Source organism: Antechinus flavipes, chromosome 3 (genome assembly GCF_016432865.1).
Source record: "Antechinus flavipes isolate AdamAnt ecotype Samford, QLD, Australia chromosome 3, AdamAnt_v2, whole genome shotgun sequence".
Taxonomy (NCBI): domain Eukaryota; kingdom Metazoa; phylum Chordata; class Mammalia; order Dasyuromorphia; family Dasyuridae; genus Antechinus; species Antechinus flavipes.
In genome coordinates, this window is record NC_067400.1 from 316,406,410 (window position 1) to 316,428,810 (window position 22,401).

Sequence of the window (22,401 nt, forward strand, 5' to 3'; positions counted from 1 at the left end):
TATTTCTAGCCACTTGAAAAGATATTCCAAGTCATTATTAATCAGAGAGAAACGCAAATTAAGCCAACTCTGAGATACCACTACACACCTGTCAGATTGGTTAAGATGACAGGAAAAGATAATGATGAATGTTGGAGGTAATGTGGGAAAACTGGGACACTGATACATTGTTGGTGGAACTGTGAACAGAACCAACCATTCTGGAGAGCAATTTGGAACTATGCTCAAAAAGTTATCAAACTGTGCATACCCTTTGATCCAACAGTGCTACTACTGGGCTTATACCCCAAAGAGATACTAAAGAAGGGAAAGGGACCTGTATGTGCAAGAATGTTTGTGGCAGCCCTATTTGTAGTGGCTAGAAACTGGAAATTGAATGGATGCCCATCAATTGGAGAATGGATGGGTAAATTGTGGTATATGAATGTAATGGAATATTATTGTTCTGAAAGAAATGACCAGCAGGATGATTTCAGAGAGTCCAGAAGAGACTTATGTGAACTGATGCTGAGTGAAATGAGCAGGACCAGGAGATCATTATATATATCAACAACAATACTGTATGATGATCAATTCTGATGGATGTGGCTCTCTTCAACAATGAGATAAGTCAAAGCAGTTCCAATTGTTCAGTATTGAAGAGAACCAGCTACACCCAGAGAAAGAACTCTGGGAAATGAGTGTGGGCCACAACATAGCATTTTCACTCCCTCTGTTTTTGTCTGCTTGCATTTTTGATTTCCTTCTCAGGTTATTTTTACCTTATTTCTAAGTCCAATTTTTCTTGTGCAACAAAATAACTGTATGGACATGTATACATATATTGTATTTAACATATACTTTAACATATTTAACATGTATTGGATTACCTGACATCGAGGGGAGGGGGTAGAGGGAAGGAGAGGAAAAGTTGGGACAGAAGGTTTTGCAAGGGTCAATACTGAAAAATTATCCATGCATATATCTTGTAAATAAAAAGCTATAATAAAAAAAAAAAAGAAAGAAAGAAAACTGCCTATACCTATGATAAACCTGCCTTCTGAAATAACTTCAAAATAAAAACACCAGGAAATGTAATAACAATAATAAAAAGGTTCCAAGTCAAAGAAAAAATATTGCAAGCCACCAGAAAGAAATATTTCATGTTTAAAGGAACCATAGTCAGGTATACAGAAATCATTTTACAAATATGAAAAGGAAAAAGTAATTTTGGAAATATAATAGCTAAAAAAAGTCAAAATATCATTTGTAAAAAACTTATTTTGAACTATGCCCAAAGAGCTATCAAACTGTGCATACCCATCCAGCAGTGTCTCTACTGGACCTGGATCCCAAAGAGATCATAAAAAAGGGAAAAGAACCCACATATGCAAAAATGTTTGTGGCAGACCTCTTTGTAATGGCAAGAAACTGGAAACTGCCTGGATGTGCATCATTTGGAGAATGGCTGAATGAATTATGGTATCTGAATGTTATGGAATATTATAGTTCTGTAAGAAATGACCAGTAGGATGATTTCAGAGAGACCTGGACTTACATGAACTGATACTGAGTGAAATGAGCAGAACCAGGAGATCATTATATACAGCAACATTATATATGATGATCAATTTTGATGGACATGGCTCTTTTCAACAGTGAGATGCTTCATAACAATTCTAACAGACTTGTGATGGAAAGTGCTTTCTGTATCCAGAGAGAGAACTGTGGGAATTGAGTGTGGATCACAACATAGTATTTTCACCTTTTTTATTGTTGCTATTTGCTTATTTTTTTCTCATTTTTTTTCCTTTTTGATCTGAATTTTCTTGTGCAGCACAATAAATGTGGAAATATGTTTTAGAAGAATTACACCTTTAGTCTATATTCAATTACTTGCTGTCTAGGGGAGAGGGGAGGAAGGGAGAAAAATTTGCAATACAAAATTTTTCAAGGGTGAATGTTGAAAACTATCTTTGCATGTATTTTGAAAAATAAAAAGCTATTATTATTTTTTAAAAACTATATCTACTCCCTTTTAAAATTTTCATTAAGGATATAAGCTTATACATCAGAAGATATCTGTTTTTTCTAGTTTCCTTTTTTAAAAATAATAAAGCCGGGGCAGCTAGGTGGCGCAGTGGTTAGAGCATCAGCCCTGAATTCAGGAGGTCCTGAGTTCAAATGTGGCCTCAGACACTTAACACTTCCTGGCTGTGTGACTCTGGGCAAGTCACTTAATCCCAATTGCCTCAGCAAAAAATAAAAAAATAAAAATAATAAAGCCTAAGATTTTTCTATAGTATTAATACCTTCCTCTTTCTTCAGAAAAGTTCTGATTTTATTTTGCATGACTTCATATTTGTAATGAATTTTGTTATTTCCTGCTTTCTCAATGGAAAAAGAAAACTTGAGAAGAGGGAGAGAATTTGGAATTAAAAATTAAATTTAATAAAATGGAAAAAAAAGGAAAAAAAAATTTTCTCAAGGCAATAGGATCTTTATCTAGTCACACAGTTTGTAAGTGTCAAGTGTCTGGGGCTACATTTGAACTCAGGTGTTATGTCCAGGGCCAGTATTATATCTGCCCCAAGAAAAATTAAAAAATAAGAAAATTTCCTCAATGTCCTCACAACTATGTCAGTCCAACATGAATCTTATTTATGCACAATTAGTATAATCCTGCTGCTTTTCTTGCCCTTATTTATTTAATATTTCTATCTTTTCTAATATAATGCTTGGGACAGAGTAAACATTTAATAAATTCTTACTGACTTTTATATGCAACCATCTGGGACTGTGAAGAGTAACAACCTGGTGGCTTGATTCACAGTGAAAAAAAATTCTTGCAAAAATATTTATGATAGTTTCCATTTTTCTTCTGTAGTATTTTCATTCTTCTATTTTCCATCTTTAAATGTCTTCAGAATAATTTTGTTGGATTTCTTTCAAACTTTCTTTAAAGTAATTTTAACTGTTTCTGTTCCATGAGATGAAACTATTCATAATCATCTATTTTTCTCTGTAACCGTTTTACAAATGAGTTTATATTTTAAAGTAATGTTGTTCTTAGCTACTATCTCTCAGTATTTGATAAGTAAATCAAATGTCTGCTGCCTGAGGCACTTTTTAGGTTTGTGAAATGAAAGTGGGTTTAAAAAAAATCAGCAAGATTTTTTTTTTTTTAAAGGAAAGGAAGAGTGAAATAGATGAGTGATTTCTTGAATTCCAGTAAATCTTTCTCCAATATTAAGATGCTTCTTCCCAAAACATAAAACACCCAATTTTCAGTGCTATTAAAACTATACATTTTATAATTCAGTTAAGCATTTTCTTATTCCTTTAATAGAAGTCTTCACCTGAGGTCCAAAGACCAACATGGATTCTATTTCAAAAGATTTATGAATTTGGACAGAGAAAGTTTAAATCATGATTTTTACTATTAGCTTCCTTTGTAATCATTTGAAGTTTACTTTACACTTTTAAAAACATGATTCTGAAGATCCCATATAGATTATTATTCATATTATCCTTAATAATTATCAACTATTTCATAAACAGTAATCTCATAACTAAATCGTCCATGTTCTTAGCATTATTGAATTCTACTTACCTATTGTATCAACACCTTTCCTTCCTGCCCTACCAACCATCTGCTTATAAGTGAGAATATCAAGACATTTTCCATTAAAGACAGGAGTCCGAATAATCACACGACGGGCAGGCAAATTCACTCCAGAAGAAAGTGTAGATGTCGCTACTAAAACACGAATAAGTCCTTGACGAAATGATCCTTCAATTATATCCCTCTCCTCAAAAGTGAGACCTGAAAAGGTGGGTTTCCATAAATATTTAGAAAAGAACTTAAAAGATATCTATAAGCATCTAAACCAAAGTCTGTAATAACTAAAATTTTAGAAAGACTATTAAGGAATGGAGAAGGGTCAAGAGTTCATTAGCTCCCCAATTTTTTTGTTTTGACAATCTGGTTTTATGTGACCTTGCAAACTTTTCTTCCTTCTTCAAGTGCTAAATGATATGCAAAATATAAAATTTAAATGAAAATGAATTAAATTTTATTTCATTTTGAATTTTTAAAACACATTATGATAGATACATTCTAGAATGAAATGGAACAAAGAATGGTCATCAAGTCCAAAGAATTAAAAGAACAGAAATGCAACTCCTTTAAAAGTTACCTCCTTGGTCTAACCAGCTCCAAATTCCACGTGCATGTCAAGTCAAATACTGGTTATACTTGTATTTTATAGCTGGGATGATACAATCTCTTATAACATTAATATCTGGGCATTGAGGAAATTAAATATATATATATAAAATCAGAAAATCAAGAAATACTGACATTTTCAAAATGAGATTGTCCTAAAAAATCAGACTCAATTCTAATATTTCTGATTCTGTTTGCAGACTACCTGCATGATGAAATGCCACGCCCCATGGTACAGTTTGTTGCAGTACAGAATCCAGTCCAGAAGGCAAACGTTTTAACTGATCCACTACTTCCAAGAGTCCTTTTTGGTCCAATGTAAGTGGGTGAAGTTCAGGTGGCTTTACAAATCCTTTTATAAAATAATTCAAAATAAACTTTCATTAGCCATTATAAAGCAAAACCATTATTTTTCCTCCCATCCACTATTCTTATATATGAGTGAGATACTCCTATGATCAAGCCATTTCCTTCTTCATTAAATGATTATGTTAACATATTTTCATAGCTATCTTTACCCAGTAAAAATTATTCATGATCTTCTGGTAAAAAGCTAAGTCAGAGGAGTATGTGTATATCTGATATATATGTCTGTGTGTATAAGTTCCTTATAAAAGTATATTACCTGAAGCTATTAAAAAAAAAAAAAAGCACCTAATAAAACAAGATGATATGTGTAAAGTGTTTTGCAAACCTTAGCGCCAACTCCAGTTCTTTTGTTATTACAAATAGTGCTATGTTATGGGCCAGAACTTGAAACAAGGTATTAAGTGGAATTGAGGAGACAACGGTTAAATCTAGTTTAGCATTGATTTAATCCTAAACAAATAATGGTTTCCTAGTGATATAATGATTGGTTTATACTCAGTGTGGAGCATATAAGCAGGGACTGAGAGACACACAAAGGAGAAGTCTGCAGAGGCAGAGAAGACAAAGGACTGGCGGCAGGAGCTTAAGCTCTCAGAACCAAGGGGAGAAATTCAATTCCATCTTCGATCTTCCTGGTGGTTGGCCTGGCCTCCTGCACTTCCCCCACTAAGACCCAGCCAGACTGAAAGGCTCTCCAGAAAGCTGCCTAGCATTGGACAAAGAGATAATAAAGGATTTGAACTTGAACACCTGGCTGCACTTGTGGTAATTACTGAGCTGAAATGAAGGCTGCTCCCAGAGACCCCAGGGAAACCCAACCAAGAAGAACATTACAGGGCTACTAATAATATTTTGGAACATATGTGACCTTTCTTACTGACACTAACCTCTTTCCCACATAAACCCAGTATAATGGTATCTTTCAATAAAACAGTTCCAGACTGTTTTCCAGAACAGCTGGACTAATTCACAATTGTATAAATTGTATATCAGTGCTCTTACCTCAACCTTTGCCACTTTCAATTTTGTCAATTGAATGTGCATGCTGCATAAGGTAAAAGTTATTTTAATTTGTATTTCTCTATTTGAAACATTTTTATGAGGTAATTGAGTTTTATTTTGAAAATTGCATACTTATATTCTAATAAATTGTTATCAATTTTGTACAGATTTTGTATAATGGACTTTGATACTTGGGGCAAATATATTTCTCCAATTTGACAGACTTTTCTTAGTCTAGCTACATCAATTTTATATTTTGCTTTTTCATTAACAAAATTGATTACTTTATTTTTCATAATTTCCCCTATCTCTTGTATATTTCTAATGCACCTTTTCCCAATTCTTCTTAATTTTACAGCCTTCCCTGTGAGACTATACCCAATTTATCCTCTATCTAGTTTATTTGTATATAATTGCTTAGATTGTAAGCTCCCTGAGAAGTAGGGGTTAAGTTTTGCTGTTCTTTATATCACCTTGCTTAGCCAGCACATATTAGGTACTTTACAAATTGTAATTAGTTAACTGATTAATAACAAGGAGAAACATCATGCATAATAAATACAGAGCTCACCTCGGGGTCACAAAGATGTGGGCTCAAGGGCATCCTCTAATACTGATTATATGAACTTAGAAAAGTCACTTAACATCTAGGCATCCTCTTGGCACTCACACTAGAAGTGGCAAAGCCCTGCCATTCTGCATGGAAAGACAATTTCTTTACTTAAAAGCTCCTCACAAGTTCAAATGATAACCTTTGGAACATTTTCTCTCACACTCAAAAGAACCCTGCCTGGTCTGAACTGTGTGTGGAGTCAGTATTTTTTTATAACTAGAGGCTACAACAGAGAAAAGATTGCATTGTCCTAGTGTCTGTAACTCACCTTGTGCTTGATGCTGCAAGTCATAAAACTCATGGGCGATGATATTTGCCAGTTTCTCACACCAACTCTTTGATGGACAGAAAATTAGGACTGAATAGCCATCACAGATGATCTCGTAGCATAAGCTAACTATATGGTCCTCATCTCCCTAAAAAGGAAAGAATACCTTTTAGTTCCTCTTCCAATATAAAGTACTTTCAAAAAACACATCTTATCCAAGACATTTCAAATCATATTGTTTTTCAAGCATATTGTTTCATAAGCAAAGTTTTCAGTTTCTAATAATTATAATAAATAAGCTGTTACCTGTTAAATAACTCCAAAATTTGAACTGTTGGATAGTGGTCTAGTGTACTCAGTAGTCTAGTGTCAGCCCCAAATGAGGAGAAACTGATGATTCTGTCCTCCTGGGGCCATCATTTGAGGGATAGCAGTTAGCCAGAGAACTGGCAATGTCCAATTACAAGACTAAACACTGTCTCTAACAAATATAACTAAATATATATTACCAAAACTCACATAATAAATAAATGGCTTCAACTTGTTCTCCACTGCCCAGAAGGAGATATGTACTTAAAACTCTTAGTGATAATGGGATAAGCCTTCCTATGTCATATGTACAAGCACACTTATCAAAGGTATCAAGATAGCTCAATAAGTACCAGTGCTGGACCTAGAGTCAAAAAGGCCTGAATTCAAATGCCACTGGGACATTGTGTGAACCCTAGGCAAGTTGCTTAATGATGGATGATTCAGCCTTAGTTACCTCAATTTTAAAATGGAGATAAGAATAGGATTGAGAGAAATGATTGTGAATAACCAATGACTAATGTATGAGGGGAAGATAAGGGAGTAGAAAAAGACCAAGGGTTTTTTCCTTTCTATTTCTTCATTCAAAACCTACTCCTTGCTGATAGATGAGATTGTCCAAAATCTCGGGAGCACATGCTTCTCACTACCCAAGTTAGAAGACCTTACAAAGAAAATCTAATTTAGGTGAATTTCAGTCCATGGGTGGCCTGGGTGGTCCCCTTTTTATCTAAATTGAGGGGGAAGGCCCTCCAGATGTCTGTGAATAAAGATAGTCTCTTTGTCTAGTCAAAGTCATGTCCCCGCCCCTCATGAGGATAGATCCATCTCTCATTAAAATATTCATTCTCCCATTAATTGTTAACTAATCAAATCCACCAGTTAGGAACACCCCAGTCTTCCAAGGGTTGATTGCTATCCATAATTTCTCTTTGGTTTTAGAGAGACAACCAAATGACCACCATTTTATTACCTTCTAGCTATAATTAATAAAATAGCTATTAACTACCCAGAAATCATGTCTCTCAGAATTTTCATACATCACAGCACCTACCTCACAGGTTCAATGGTTAGATCGAATAACATTTACAGAGCTCTATAAACTTTGAAGTATGACATAAAAGCTATATCACATACTTAAGGTTGGGTTTTTTTTGTTCTTAAGTGTTTTGTTGACCTACTTCTCATTATGGCTTCAAAGTTATACTGTACTTACATATATGTTAAGGAAAAAGAATTATCCTTTCATAACACCCAGATCTGAATGTCCACTTCAGAGGCTCACTCACCCAAAGCTAGGTGATCTTAGGTTGCTTCAAAGGAACTGGACAATACATATTTCTATGAAGTTCTCAGAGCAGCTTAAAAAAGTGTTACTCATCAGAGGTTACAACTGCACCCCTTAAAGAACGCATAAGTACACCCTACATTGTCAGTCCTATACCTACCCTCCTACTAAAATGTGCCTATTGTAGTATTCAAAGGCAAATGAAACTTAAGATATCACACCAGAGAGGCTTTTATGAGCCTGCTCCCCAGATGGGAATAAGAAAAAATATAATCATACAATAAAAGGATTTATAATCATAAAAAGTTACATTCTTGGGGATATTATCTGGTATGAACATTAGCTAGCTCTGTAGGATATAGCTAAACATCAGTAAAATATTGACTTTTAGTTTTAACAAGATTCTTTTAAGCAAAAGCAAACATTTATTAAATATCCCAAGAAGATAGAGCATGAGCAGCTAGGGGTTCAGCAAAAGCAAAGCTGAGCTTCCTGCTCTTAAAGAGTTCAGTCTAATACAGATATGAGCACAACTATAACATATACTATTTTGTAGAAGCTGTCTGATAGTGAGAGATTAATATTGATTGATTGAATGATTACATCATGAATGCAATAGAGTACAAAATACTATTTTATGAATTCTGAAGGGACAATTATTAGCAATATGATTTTGAATTCTCTAAATTATCTAACTTTAAAATCTCTAATATAATCTTATAGGTTGAGACTTATAAATTTAATCTAAGAGGTATGGATATATCTAACGTTTAGAAAAAAGAAAATGTTTAATTAAAAAAGAAAAAGAATTTACCTTCACTTGGAGCATGGGTTGAAACTCCCTCACAAGTTTCATGGATGAGTCATATATTGAATTACCAATTTTTAATGATTCCAAAAGCGGTACTGGTCGAAAGTCAGTATGATAGAGTTCAGCATTTAACCAGGAAGCTACAAGGTCAAGATTAGGAAGCGTTGCACTCATGCCAATTATCTGAATGTCTTTAGAAAAATCACTGGTCAAATTTTCTGGGCTGTGAAAAGCATATAAAACAAGTAGTAACAAAATAGAAGACAAGTTATAGCTATTCACCATAATAAAACTCCCAAAGTTTATTCTTAGTATTAGATGATAAGTGGATCCTGCTACTATCCGTCTTATACATACACACCCCCCCAAAAAAAATATAACCTATCAATACACCTACTCAAAAGCCTATAATATGAACTATAAAAGAACATCATTGATTTTTCGTCAACATTTCTAAAGTTACACATCTAAATGTGTCAAAGATATTAGTGAAGCTCAAAGATAAAAGATAAAATTTTCTTTAAAAAAAAAAAAAAGGAATCTATAATTCAATCTCAGTGTCAAGTGCTCCAATATAAATTTTCTTCAATATCAAGTAAATATAGGAAGAAAAATGAGCAATGGTCCCACAGTCAAATGATGGCACCAAATTCTGCTCTGAAACGTTCTTCTGGGCTAATCTCTGGAAAAATGACAACACTGGAGCACATGACCCCAGGGGTCTCTTTTGGCTTTAGATCCATGATCTATATATGAGGGTTTATTGAAAGAGGAATTGTTTTCCATCACGTACCAGATTCCAAATAAGAAAAGTACTGTATTCAGCTAATTCAATAATTTAAATTTCTCCAGTTCTACTGAAAATCTAAAAAAGAAAGGATTTCATTCACTCACCGTGCTGCCGCTCTCTGAGTCACATATCGAACCTTAGTCAATAGAAGTTCTAGTAGGTATCCACGATGAGAATCTCCCAGCATGTGCAATTCATCTACAACCACCATTCCTAAAAAGATGATATCTTCAGATATTAAATTCTACAGAGTTTCACATTAAGTCCCATAAACCTTAAAAAGATCAAATATTATAAATATTAGGTAGATCCCTGTAGCCTAGATATAGAAAAATTCTAAAAGTGGAAATAATGGGAAAAGGTCTCATATGACAAACTATCAGGTTATCTTCTAACCTCTACAAAAAAGATTTTGGATAAAGTTGGCTAGCTATGTTTTGGTGGAATACAATTAGTCCTAATTCTACATAAGAACCTTGATGAGCAAACCCTGAAAAATTGACTCATATTATCTAAACTTATTTCTATCAAAAAGATAATTAAGTACCTTTAAAGGAAATAAAGCAGTCAAAAAATACCAACTAACTAGTAGCTAGCAATATACTTGATTCTCAATACATGAGAACTCAGTACTCAGAACATGTCTTTTTGCTTTCTTATCATAAGGTTGCTTAGTTAAAAATAAAAGGAATTAGAACAAAGGAAAATGGATGGCTTTATAGAAATTTTCATTAAACTAAAGTTGCATAGTTTGTCACACTTGACCAAGAAATGAAAAATATTCTTGTGAATTTTCTTATAGGCCAGATGGGACAATCTCTTCCCTGGTCAACACTAAAGAATGAATCTCAACAAACATTTATTTTTATGCTTCAAGTTCTACTTTTCAAGAGAGAACCAATATCATTTGGGCCTATTTAATTCATCCCCATTTCAACATGTTTCCCCTATTTATATCCTTCACATAGGCATCAATCAGCCTTAGAGGAAAGAGCAAATTGGATTTAAATCACATTACTGATTCAAATCCCAACTGCTGTCCATTTACACAAATGTGACTTTGAGTAAATACCATCTCTGGCTTTTCAGTCTCTGAAAAATCTGTAAAATTAAAAGATTAAACCTTTAATATTCCTGCCAGCTTTAAACTGAAAGTAATTCTATAATTACAACTCCTCTAATTATACAGCAGGCATAATTATCACATGAATTGGAACCTCAAATTCCTAAAAGCCCACTTGGGAGAAGAATCTTGTTGCAGGTATGTCACAATTCTTTAGAGTGACATTACTATTAAAAATGATAATGGTTGAGAGCTAAGATTAAATTACACACACCACATTCCAGTCAAACATTTCAAACTTCTACAATGGCACAGTGGCAACAAAAATATCTTCAGATATCAGAAAAATATAAAGAAGTTTCAGATGATTCAGTAAATCTCATTATTTTGGAATCCATTAATTCAGAATTTGTGATTCTTCAGATTGGACTCCCATGAAGTCTACCTCTGCATTATTTATTTAAAATGTGCTGGCAACAAAGGGCTATGCATAGTCTTTGATCCAGGAGTGTTACTACTGGATCTGTATCCCAAAGGGAGCATAAAAATGGGAAAAGGATCTATATGTGCAAAATGTTTGTTAACAGCTCTTTTTATAGTGGCAAAGAATTGAGTGGATGTCCATCCATTGGGGAACAGCTGAATAAATTATGGTATGAGAATGTAATGGAATATTTTTGTTCTATCAGAAATGATAAACAGGCTGATTTCAGAAAAGTTCGGAAAGACTTTTGTGAACTGATGATGAGTGAAGTGAGCAGAAACATGAGATCATTCTACATAATAACAAGATTATGTAATGATCAACTATGGTAGACTTAGCTCTTCTCAGCAATACAGATCCAAGGCAAAAACTAACAGAATTGGGATGGAAAATGCCATCTGCATCCAGAGGGAGAACTATGGAGACTAAATGAAGATCAAAGCATACTATTTTCACCTTTGTTGTTTGCTTTTTCTTTCTCACTTTTTCCTTTTGTTCTGATTTTTCTTTCACATTATGATAAATATGAAAATATGTATAAAATCATTCTACATATATAATCTGCATTAGATTGCTTGCTATCTTGGGAAGAGGAGAGGGAAAGAAGAAAAGGAGAAAAAAATTTGGAACTCAAAATCTTATAAAAATGAATGCTGAAAACTATCTTTACATTATAATTAGAAAAATAAAAAGTGTGTTGGCAAGCAAATTAATGAAATCAATTATATCATATGTTTATGCACTTCAAGTGAAGTGTTTTTTAGGAATTATGCTACTATTATTAATTGTACTCATTTGTATTTGATATCAACTGGTTAACAGTTAAAGTATTGTACAGTAAACAGTATTTCTTTTAAAATAGTCTAAAATTTTAACATCACTAATTCAGACTGACTTAAATCACAATTAATTCGAATGGGAGAACTTATACTTAATTCTACTCCACTTAGTAATTCAACTTAATTCAACAAATATTTGTTAAGTGCTTACTTACAAAAGACTATGCTAAAGCTACAAAAATGAAAATTAATAGTCCCTATCTCCCAAAACATAAGCTTATGATCTTATGAGAGCAAGTGATTCAGGTATAATAATTATTTGTGTAGAAATTGGAAAATGATTAATCACACAGGCAAAATCACAAAAGAAGCAATCACCTCTAGCTTGGGGTTGAAAAGACTACTGAGGAAAGACACTAGAAATGACATATGAGTCAGGTGTTAATGGCAGAGAAGAAGTTCAAGAGGAAATTGGAGAGGAGTTTGTTTCATAAATAAATAAAAAAAGTACGTGCAAAGGTACAAAGACAGGGAAAGATGAGCTAGAATGAAGCTGTGTCAATTTAATAAAACTATATATGCTTTACTTCTGTGCTGTGCATATAATTTGTAACCTATAATTTCTTCACATTAGAGTAAAATAATTCTTTTTCACCAACTGTGTAGTGCTTTCATATGCCTTTTTAATTGCTATCCTTTGCACTATGAAGAAAGCGCTTTTGAGCCAAATAGCATAAATAATCTTATGTCTCCTTGACAAAGCTCTTACTGATAACAATCGATCTTCCCCAGCCAGATCTAAAAGTTCTTAACTTACAACAATTCTCTTAAGTTTTTATGTATTTTATAATAGTATTTGTAAATGTGTCACTTTCTCCATTAAATTTCATCTAGTAAGATACTTAGGATTTCCCCTGCTGTCTAGCATAGTGTATTGCACAAAATAGGCTCTTAAAAAAATAACTGTTGAACTAAACAACAACAAAAACTACCCTTCTACTACATCCTGATCTTATCACCCTGCTGATTTTGTCAATAGAAGAAATGAAGCAAAGTGTGAAGGACCTGAGAAATAAATACTGGGAACAGGAACCATTCCATAGTGACTTTTCCTTTCCACTACCCAACAATGGAAACGGTATTTTCATAGTGAGCTCACCTAACAAATCCATCTTATCTTCCTCTATTAAGCGATTGACCAGACCATTGGCTCTCTCGATTGTACAGACAGCAATATCCAAAGCAGAAAAACGGACTGCTGGGGAGCAGCTGCCCATGTAGCCTTCCACCAGCAATCCTACTTCCTGAAACAGGTTCTAAAAATAAAAAAACAAATAAACTTGACTTGAATTGTAATTTACAAGATAAATTAAATAGTCAAGCACTCAAATGTACAGATATTAAAACTTTGAAGATCACTTAACACTCATATCCATCTTATAAACCTGAGCCTATTCAGTTCAACTCAGAATTATGTGCTAAAATGTAGAAATTCTAGAACCTGGTACATATTCAGCTTTAAGACAGGAAGAGATATTCCATTATACTTTTCAGGATTCATGATTTCATCAAAGTTTTAAATTTTGAATTACGGCACCATCATCCTTCCAGTTATTTAGTTTAGCAAACTTGGGGTAATCTTCAATTCATTCCATTCCCTCACCCCTGATATACAATCATCAAGCCTTGCCAATTCTGCCTCTAAGACACAGATTTCCAGTTGCTGTAGCTGGAAACAGTCATCCCCCAGCAGCCCTCTGGTAAGGAGCCCACTCCTAATACAGCAAAGCTAGTCCTCACAGAACACACTTGGCCCACACCCCATGTCTTTTCAGCTTGCTAAGTCATAACAGGGTAGAAATACTATTTGTTGGCAGTCTCTGAAATACAGAATTATCTCTACTAGAAAATAAGACATCAAAGTAAGCAATGAAGAAATGTACGAAACAAACCAAAAAATTCTCAAGTACTATTTTAACGATAATGATCAAAGTAATTCTAATATGCCTATCCATCTGCAAAAATAAAAAATACAGGAAAATCACCTTAGACTATAGCATTAAGGCCCCAAACAAAGTAAAATCATGCCTATAGTTTCATTATAATGCTAAAAGAAAATAATTTGATCATAGACTTTAAACTCTCATTGTCATAAACTAATTCTGATAAATTTTTATGGAGTGTCCCAAATGTTTTAGTGTAGTTTTGGCCTATTACATAAAATGAATGAAAAAACAAAATCTCCATTGTAACAGACTTTGAAGTTAACCTTTAATCCAAGGTGTTCATAACAAGGATGTTTTCATCATTTTCTTAACTTTGGACTTGCCACTTATTTGAGAGAATTCTGTTAAAGTTATCAGCATTTAAGCCCAGACTTGTTGATTATTTTACCTCTGAAATATCTATGAAAAAGTGTTATGGTCTATGAAGCATGACTGAAAGCTTGAAGACTACCTCAGAAGAAATGTCATGCTAAGTCTGGGATCTCACACACACACACACACACACACACTTTCCCTCTTCCCCTTCCTACCCTGACTTGCCCCATCTCTCGCTAATATATGAGCAGTGAAGTCCTGTTTGAGATGGTGGATGTACACGTAAATAATAATAATAACAACAAAATTGTTTCTTTGTCTTAAATATAAACTATGTCCTGTTAATTAGCAACAGTAAAATTGATTGATTTATGCATGTACCCCATCCTGCTAACTGGAGCCAAATACGATTCAGTTAAATAAGCATTTATTAACTGTCTAATACATAATGAGCACTGAGCAAGGCACTTCAGGACTAAAAGATACAAACAAAACAATTCCTGCCTTCACAATCTTACATTCTGCTGAGAGTATTAAAAATTAATATATACACAGATAAGTAAATGTAAAATATAAACCAAAAAGATATAAATTCCTACAAATCTGGGGCATCAAATGCTCCATCTTCCTTTCCAAGAATATCCTACAATTTCTATAACTCCTTAACTTACAAAAGAAAGAGGTATTTATCCATTATTTTCCTGCTGCCTACAAACATTCCCAGGCTTCCTTATCCATTAAAAAAATTTTACTTGACTATACCATTCCTTAAAACTATTATTACATACCTTCTGAATCCAATTCTCCCTGTGCAACAAGAGAACTGTTTGGTTCTGCATACATATATTGTATCTAGGATATACTGCAACATAACATATATAGGACTGCTTGCCATCTAGGGGAGGGGGTGGAGGGAGGGAGGGGAAAAAATTGGAACAGAAGCGAGTGCAAGGGATAATGTTGTAAAAAATTACCCTGGCATGGATTCTGTCAATATAAAGTTATTATAAAATAATTTAAAAAAAAAAGAAAACTATAATTACATATCTTTTTTGACTTTCAAAGCTAAATTCATAGAAAAAGTTGTCTATAACCAATGGTTCTGCTTCTACACCCTCCATTTTTTTCATACCTTAAAATCTGTCTTCCAACCCCACCGAACTTTTCCAAGGTTACAAAAGTCTCTTAACTGTTAAATCCATGGACATTTCTCAGTCTTTATCCTACTTGACCTCTCTGCAGTTTCTGACACTGTTGTATCCCTCCACCTTTTCTGAATATTCTTTTTTCCTAGTTCTCCACCTTCCTGTCTCTCATTCTTCAATGAAATATTCATGTCCCGGCCTTAAACCTTGTTTATTTTACAAAATTCTGTCTGGGCTTAAATCCTTTCCAAGTGATTTCATCAGCTCCCATCAGTTCAATTATATCTCTGTGTAAATGATTCCCAAATAAATGACCTTGACCTCTAGTACCATATCACCAAACTCTTTCCCTAAGTAATTCACGAACATTCAAAAAGAAAGTCATTCTTTTTCTGTCTAAACATGATCCTTCTCTAAGCTTCCCTATTTCAAATTATGGCACTATCATCCTTCCAGCCATTCAGTGAAGCAAACTTGGGGTAATCTTCAGTTCATTCCATTCCCTCATCCCTCACATACAATCACCAAGTCTTGCCAATCCTGCCTCAAGAACACCTCTCACATCCACTGCCTTCTCTTCCCTATTCATAGGGTAAGCACCACTGTGGAGCAACCTACATAATCTTCCTAAATCCAGGTTTAACCATGACACTTCACTGCTCAAAATCCTAAAATGGATCCCTGTTACCTCTGAGATAAAAAATTAATTCCCATGACTATCATTTAATACCCTTCACAATCTAGTTCTCACCTACTTTTCCTGTTTTATTTCATACTTCCTTTAATAAATGCTACATTCCAGACAAAGTAGACTATAATAGTTATCTCTGAAATTCAATATTTGAGCTCTCACATTTGTACCTGTCATTCTTATACTTGAAATGCATTTCCACTCACCTCCTCAAAGTAACTTTAGTTTTCTTCAAGATTTAACTCTGGTACATAGGGAAAGTCTTTTCTGAAGTTATCACTACTCTGTCCCTCAAATTATTATATTATATTGTATATTATACATATGAATAATATATGTACATGATATAGCTCTTCCCCCAAAAAATGTAAAGACACTTGAAGGCAGGTACTGTTACATATTTATCTGCTATCTCCAGCATTTATTACCAGTACCCAGCAAATAGTAAACATTTAATAAGTACTTGTTGAACTGAACTTATATCATTCTTTTCAAATTTCCTTCTTTAAAAATTGACATTCTGAAGACACAATGTTATTATCACAAAAAAACTGATCTATTCAATTGTTTCTGAAACTCACTTGAAAAAGAGATTTAGAGCATAGTTTTTAACAGTGGACTTTTCATTCATCTCAGTCAGAATATAAGTAATCTTAATGGGATGGTTATTTTAGACTTACCTGAAGATAATATTTTTTCTCTTTAGCCACCGAAACAAAGGGCAGAATGAATAAAGCTTTCTTACGCATTTCCAAAACCCTCTTCAGAATCAGTAATTCAGCAACAAGAGTCTTTCCAGCACTTGTAGGGGCTAAAAGAACATGATTATTTTAAAAGTCATCACAAAGTAAATAGCGTTTAACACTATTTTATTATATTTATTTTAAGCATACCTTTGATAGTTCTTTAAAGTTAGAGTCAGTAAATTTAAGACAATAATTTGAAATAATATGCTGGAATACTCTTAATGATGAGCTAAGAATCTGAAGCCACATGTACTAACAGACTAAATAACAAAATATCAAAAGTACACTATGGGGAGAGGGCAGCTAGATGGCACAGTAGATAGAGCACTAGTTCTGGAGTCAGGAGGATTGGAGCTCAAATTTAGCCTCAAATACTTAACATTTACTAGATGTGTAACTCTGGCAAATTAGCCCAAATGCTTTACAAAAAAAAAAAAGCCTATTATGAGCTTGGTAGCTGGTTAAAATACATTTTAAGACTTTGAAATACTTTGTGTATTGTAAATTTATTTATTCATCTTCAGGCCACCACAGTGAAATAAATGAATTCCAATTCCAAAAAATGAAAGCTGTTATCAAATAGCATCCCATAACTATATAACAATTCATTAAAAGATAATTATATCTGCTCTGAACATGTTTATTTGATAAAAAAAAAAAATTCCACGTACAATTATTTAGCATACTATTTTACATATCAATAATGTCTTTAAAATAAATTAGATAATAGTAACAGAAATTGGAATACCTGAATAAACTAAGTTTCTTCCTTCCAGGACCTGTCCAAGCAAGAGACATTCTGCTTGCCATTCAAACATCTGAACCACACCAAAACTTTGATATTTCTCCAGAACTGCTTTAGGAAGCCCCCAGCTTGCCAGGAGCAATTTGTCTATTTGGTTATCAGGAACTACCACGGGCTTGAAAGGTCCTTTTAGGGAAAAAAACAAACACACAAACAGTGATGACTGGTGGAATAGAAATTTCATTTTAAGATTGTTAAAATTCAAAGGAGTCATCTACTACAAAAAATTTGTGACTGGCCCAAACTCAAACTTCTTCTCAGTCTAACACCTGAACTACAGCACTAGTCTCTTATCTAATGCTCTTTGATTAGTTGTATTTTGGTTAAGGACAAGAAATTTCTAAGAAATTATAAAAGAAAACAGCGTTATGCAATTGAAAGAAATTTAGAACCAATTTAGAAATTTAGAGCCTTCAAATCCTGGCTCTGACACTTACTACCTTGATATTTAGCAAGTCAGTTTTCTCATCTTTAAATAAGAATCTTTAAAAGTGGTTAGATTAGATGACTGCTAAATTCTCTTCAAATTCTGGCATGTTACTATCACACATTTAGAGCAAAATGAGGCCTTAGAGATCAATTATTCCAGAGCTAGAGTACCTTAGCATTTATTTTTATTATTATATTTATATTCATTATCCAGTATTTAACTACCTTCACATATTGACTTTCAAAACTAAATTCATAGAAAAAGTTGTCTATATTCAATGGTTCTACTTCTACATCCTCCATTTCTTCTACACCTTAAAATCTGTCTTCCAATCCCAACTTTTCCAAGGTTACAAAAGTCTCTTAACTGCTGAATCCATAGACCATATTTGTGATTATTAATTTTATGTTTATGTTGTGTGTGTGTGTATATATATATATAGCATATATATATATATGTATGTGTATATATATAAATTTATGTATACTTATTCATCCTTCTCTATTATATAAACTCATGGAGAGCAAGGATAGTTTCTATTTTGATCTGTAATCCCAGAACCAACCAAAGTACCTGAAACAAACAGCTTGAGTAAATTTTATAAAAAGAAAGGTTGAAGAACTAGAATCTTTAGTCTGAATGTTTAGACTTAGGTGATAGATATAGGTTAATCCCCAGGAATGAACATATTGACCAGCAAATGGACTTGTTCTTTCAAGTAGTCATGGAGTCAGCACTGGGAACCATAGATGTAAATTATAAAGAGGCAAATTTCAGCTTAATGCCAAGAAAAGTGATAAGCAATTAGAAGCTATGCCAAAGTAACATGAGCTGCCTCTGCTACCAGTTGTAGTTCTTCAAGCAGAGTCTGGATGGCCACTCAAAAATTGTGTTTATAGTGAGGATTCCTTTTGAGTATGGGTTGAACTGATACAAGGAACCTCAGCTCCTTCCAGCTTTTGGACCTTGGAAAAGTAGGACCTGAGAAACAAAACGTAGAGCAGAGTTAACTGGCAGGCAGATAAATGACTCAACAGTTCTGTCACCCACGAGTTACTTAACTTCAGTTTCCTAATGTGTAAAATAGGGATGATAATAGTATCTAACTCACAAGATTGTTCTGAGAATCCACTGAGATAACAAATAAAGGGTGCTTTGCAAACCTCAAAACATTATATAAATACCTGCTATTAATAACTGGTCACTCAGAGAGGAATTGCCAGAGCTAAGATGCAAACCCAGGGCCTTTCCTCCAGATGGAGTACATTTTCTTCTGTGCCCAACTCCTGTGCTTATTTTTTCCCGGCCATAAAAGTGAACTGGGAATTTTTTGGTAGACTATAAATTTTTAACATTTCTACTTCTCACAATAATGTTTTTAGATGCATCAAATAAAAATGTGTATATTATATATAACAATGAATATAGTGACAAGTTTAGGAAACTTTAAAGGATAAAAAGTGAATGTTGCACATTACAAGGAATAAGCTTTGTCTTAAGAGACATGAAAAGACACCCCTCCGTTTTTTTGCAGCGGTAAGAGGTTCAAGAATATGGAACACCATATGTGATGTATACATCAGTTTTGCTTCCTCTCCCCTTCTTTTTTTTCTCTTTAAAAATGTTGTTGGTTATATGAAATTGCTCTGTGGAAAAGAGTTGAGAAGAGAATAGGGGAGAAATTTGGGCGCTGTAAAAACAAAAGGCAAATAAAAAAAATTTTAATGTGAATTTTTTGGAACACAAGAACATTCAATAATGAAGAAACATGAGAAAACATTCCAACTCTTTCCCTTTGCAGAAGTAGAAGGTACTGGAGTGTGGGACACTGCATATATTTTTAATTTTTCTATATATAATCAGTTTCGCTAATGTTTTCTTTTCTTTAAAAAAAAAATCTCATATAGTGCTTTTTTGTGTAGAAAAGAACTGAACTTTGAGGGGATGTCCATTAATTGGGGAATGGCTGAACAAGTTATATAGTATGTAAATGTGATAGAATACAGTACTGTGCTATAAGAAATGATGCAAGAGTTTCAAAAAAATCTGATAAGAATTACATGAGCAAAATGAAGTGAGAAGAATAACAGCAATATTGTAATAAAAATAATATTAATCAACTCAGAAAGACTTAGAAACTCTGATCAATACAAAATTCCAAAGAACTCACAATTAAAAATGCTATGAACCAACGAAAGAACTGATAGACTCAAAGTGTGAACTGAAGGATATTTTTTCTGCTACCCTCACCATAGCTAATACACTAAAAAATACACACATAAGAAAGTATGGCATCCTATTTGTAATGGGTTTGAATTTCTTGTCTTCCCAATGGCTGAGGGAGACAATCTAGAACTGAAAGTTTAATTAAACATGTGTTTAAAATTTTAGTTTGACAGATAGATAGAGGATTACTAGTTGTCTGGGGGCAGGAGAAGGGAGGGAGAAAAATTTGGAACACAAGATTTTGCAAGGGTGAATGTTTAAAATTATCTTTGCATATATTTTGAAAATGAAAAAAATCTATTACTCTTAAAATAAATTAAAATTTAGTTATTTGGCTCTGGGAGATAAGGCGCTGGAAGGGATACTGAAAGAAATTTATACAGTATAAAAAGAAATGTATGTTTAAAAATAAAATGTTTAGGATTACAAAGGAAATCAATTACACTGAATATTAACCTGGTTTAGGTTAACAAGTGCTTAGTAAATTCCAAGCATCGTGATAATCATTTGAAGTAAGAGAAAAGCAACCAAGGAAAGGGGTTGGAAGAAGAGGGACAGAAAGAGGGAATGAGGGAAGTTTTTAAAAATTGGAAGGGAAAAGGAGAAGAGGGAGAGAAAGGAAGAGAAATGGGGGTAAGGGGGGAATTACACAAAGTCTCTTACAGAAGGAGACAAGTGAGAAAGAGCGGGGAGAAAGGGAAGGGGAAATTAAGAGGGAAGGAAGCGTCAGAAATGACTTTCAGTATGTAACTGACATCCCGGGAGGAGGCGATTCCGAGTGAAAGTAAATGACACCGGCTGGGGCGGGGGCGGACCGCACGCTTCTAGCGCTTGCCTCCGTCCCAGCCTTCCCCGAACCGACTCCGGCGGCTGCCCGCCGTACCTGGCGAGCTGAGGCTGCTCCTCCGCAGGCTACTCGCCAGCTCCGGGGGCGGGCTCAGTACCGGTCCCACGGGCTCCCGCGGACTTGCCCCAACACCTCCGCTACTTCTGTCTCTTCTCTTGCCGCTGCTGCCGCCGCGTCCCAAGAAAGAATCCGAGCCGGGCGACGACGAGCGCCGCCGCTTCAGGCTCCGACCGGTGAGTTTCATCATCCCAGCTGCTCATCAACTCCGTGCCGGCTGCTGGAGGAGAACCCGGCCGCTCCCGGGTCCAGGCGCTGCAGCAGCCGCCATTTTCCCGCCGGTGGTTTCAAATCCAGGCCTCCCATCCAGCCCCGGAACCATAGAGTTCAGCGTATGGCATCACCTCAGAGACCATAGAGAGGACGCTCTTTTTTATTAGGGAGAGTCGGAGAGGAGATGACTAGAGCGACCTTTGAGGTTTGGCTGGTTTCCTAGATGCTCTTTAGAAGGAGGTTCCCCAGCTCTCGGTCTTCACTTTACTTCCTTGACCATAAGTGGATGGAAGGCTGGATTTGAAGCGTGGAAGACCCAAGTTCAAGTCCGCCTTCAGACATCTGCTAACCCTAGGCAAGTCTTAACTGCCTGCCTCAGTTTCCTGTTCTGCCCCTGATTTGTTGTAAAAATAAAATATTTTTAGAACATTTTGCAAACTTTAAAAGGTAGTTTATTATCTTTATTGTGAATAGCCCCGAGGTGACTTGTCTAGACTAGCTCTGCCGCCAGGAGCTCTGTGCAACTACATCACATTAACCTCGCGAACTGCCTCAGTTTCTTCATCTGTGAATAAGCGCCAAGAGTCGTGGATACAAAAAGAACATCTTTTAGGTGTACTTAAAACAAATGTTCTGCCCTTTGCGGGTGGTTTGTTTCATTATCAAGAAATAGATATCAAAAGGAGTCAAAAGATAGCACCTTTCTTTAAGAAGCTCACAATCTAATGGGGCACACCACAGGCAAACATAAGTGGGAAATATACAAGTTAGAGGGGGGGAAATGAGAGGAGGAAAGGCATTGAAAAGGGTTTGGAAAAGGCGATTTAAAAGAAGCCCGGGAGGTCAGTGGATGTGGCAGAGGGTTCTGGGCTTGGGGCTATGGCTAGGGAAAGTGCGCGAGCTGGCCTCAACAATAGTATAATCAGTCCTCCATTCT

General features: G+C 34.7%; 1 protein-coding gene across 1 annotated transcript in view; it reads right to left on the reverse strand.

Annotated features, from left to right (window-relative positions):
* Positions 1 to 21,926, reverse strand: part of POLQ (DNA polymerase theta) — a 100,808-nt gene extending 78,882 nt beyond the window's left edge. Inside the window, exons 1-9 of the mRNA XM_051985367.1 lie at positions 21,231 to 21,926; positions 17,635 to 17,817; positions 16,821 to 16,951; positions 13,143 to 13,299; positions 9,762 to 9,870; positions 8,871 to 9,090; positions 6,460 to 6,607; positions 4,413 to 4,559; positions 3,593 to 3,805 (exon numbers count right to left, since the gene is read on the reverse strand). Coding sequence (XP_051841327.1) covers positions 3,593 to 3,805; positions 4,413 to 4,559; positions 6,460 to 6,607; positions 8,871 to 9,090; positions 9,762 to 9,870; positions 13,143 to 13,299; positions 16,821 to 16,951; positions 17,635 to 17,817; positions 21,231 to 21,441 — 1,519 coding nt within the window. The 5' untranslated portion in view covers positions 21,442 to 21,926. The remainder of the gene's footprint in view (positions 1 to 3,592; positions 3,806 to 4,412; positions 4,560 to 6,459; positions 6,608 to 8,870; positions 9,091 to 9,761; positions 9,871 to 13,142; positions 13,300 to 16,820; positions 16,952 to 17,634; positions 17,818 to 21,230) is intronic.
* Positions 21,927 to 22,401: the final 475 nt, after the last annotated feature.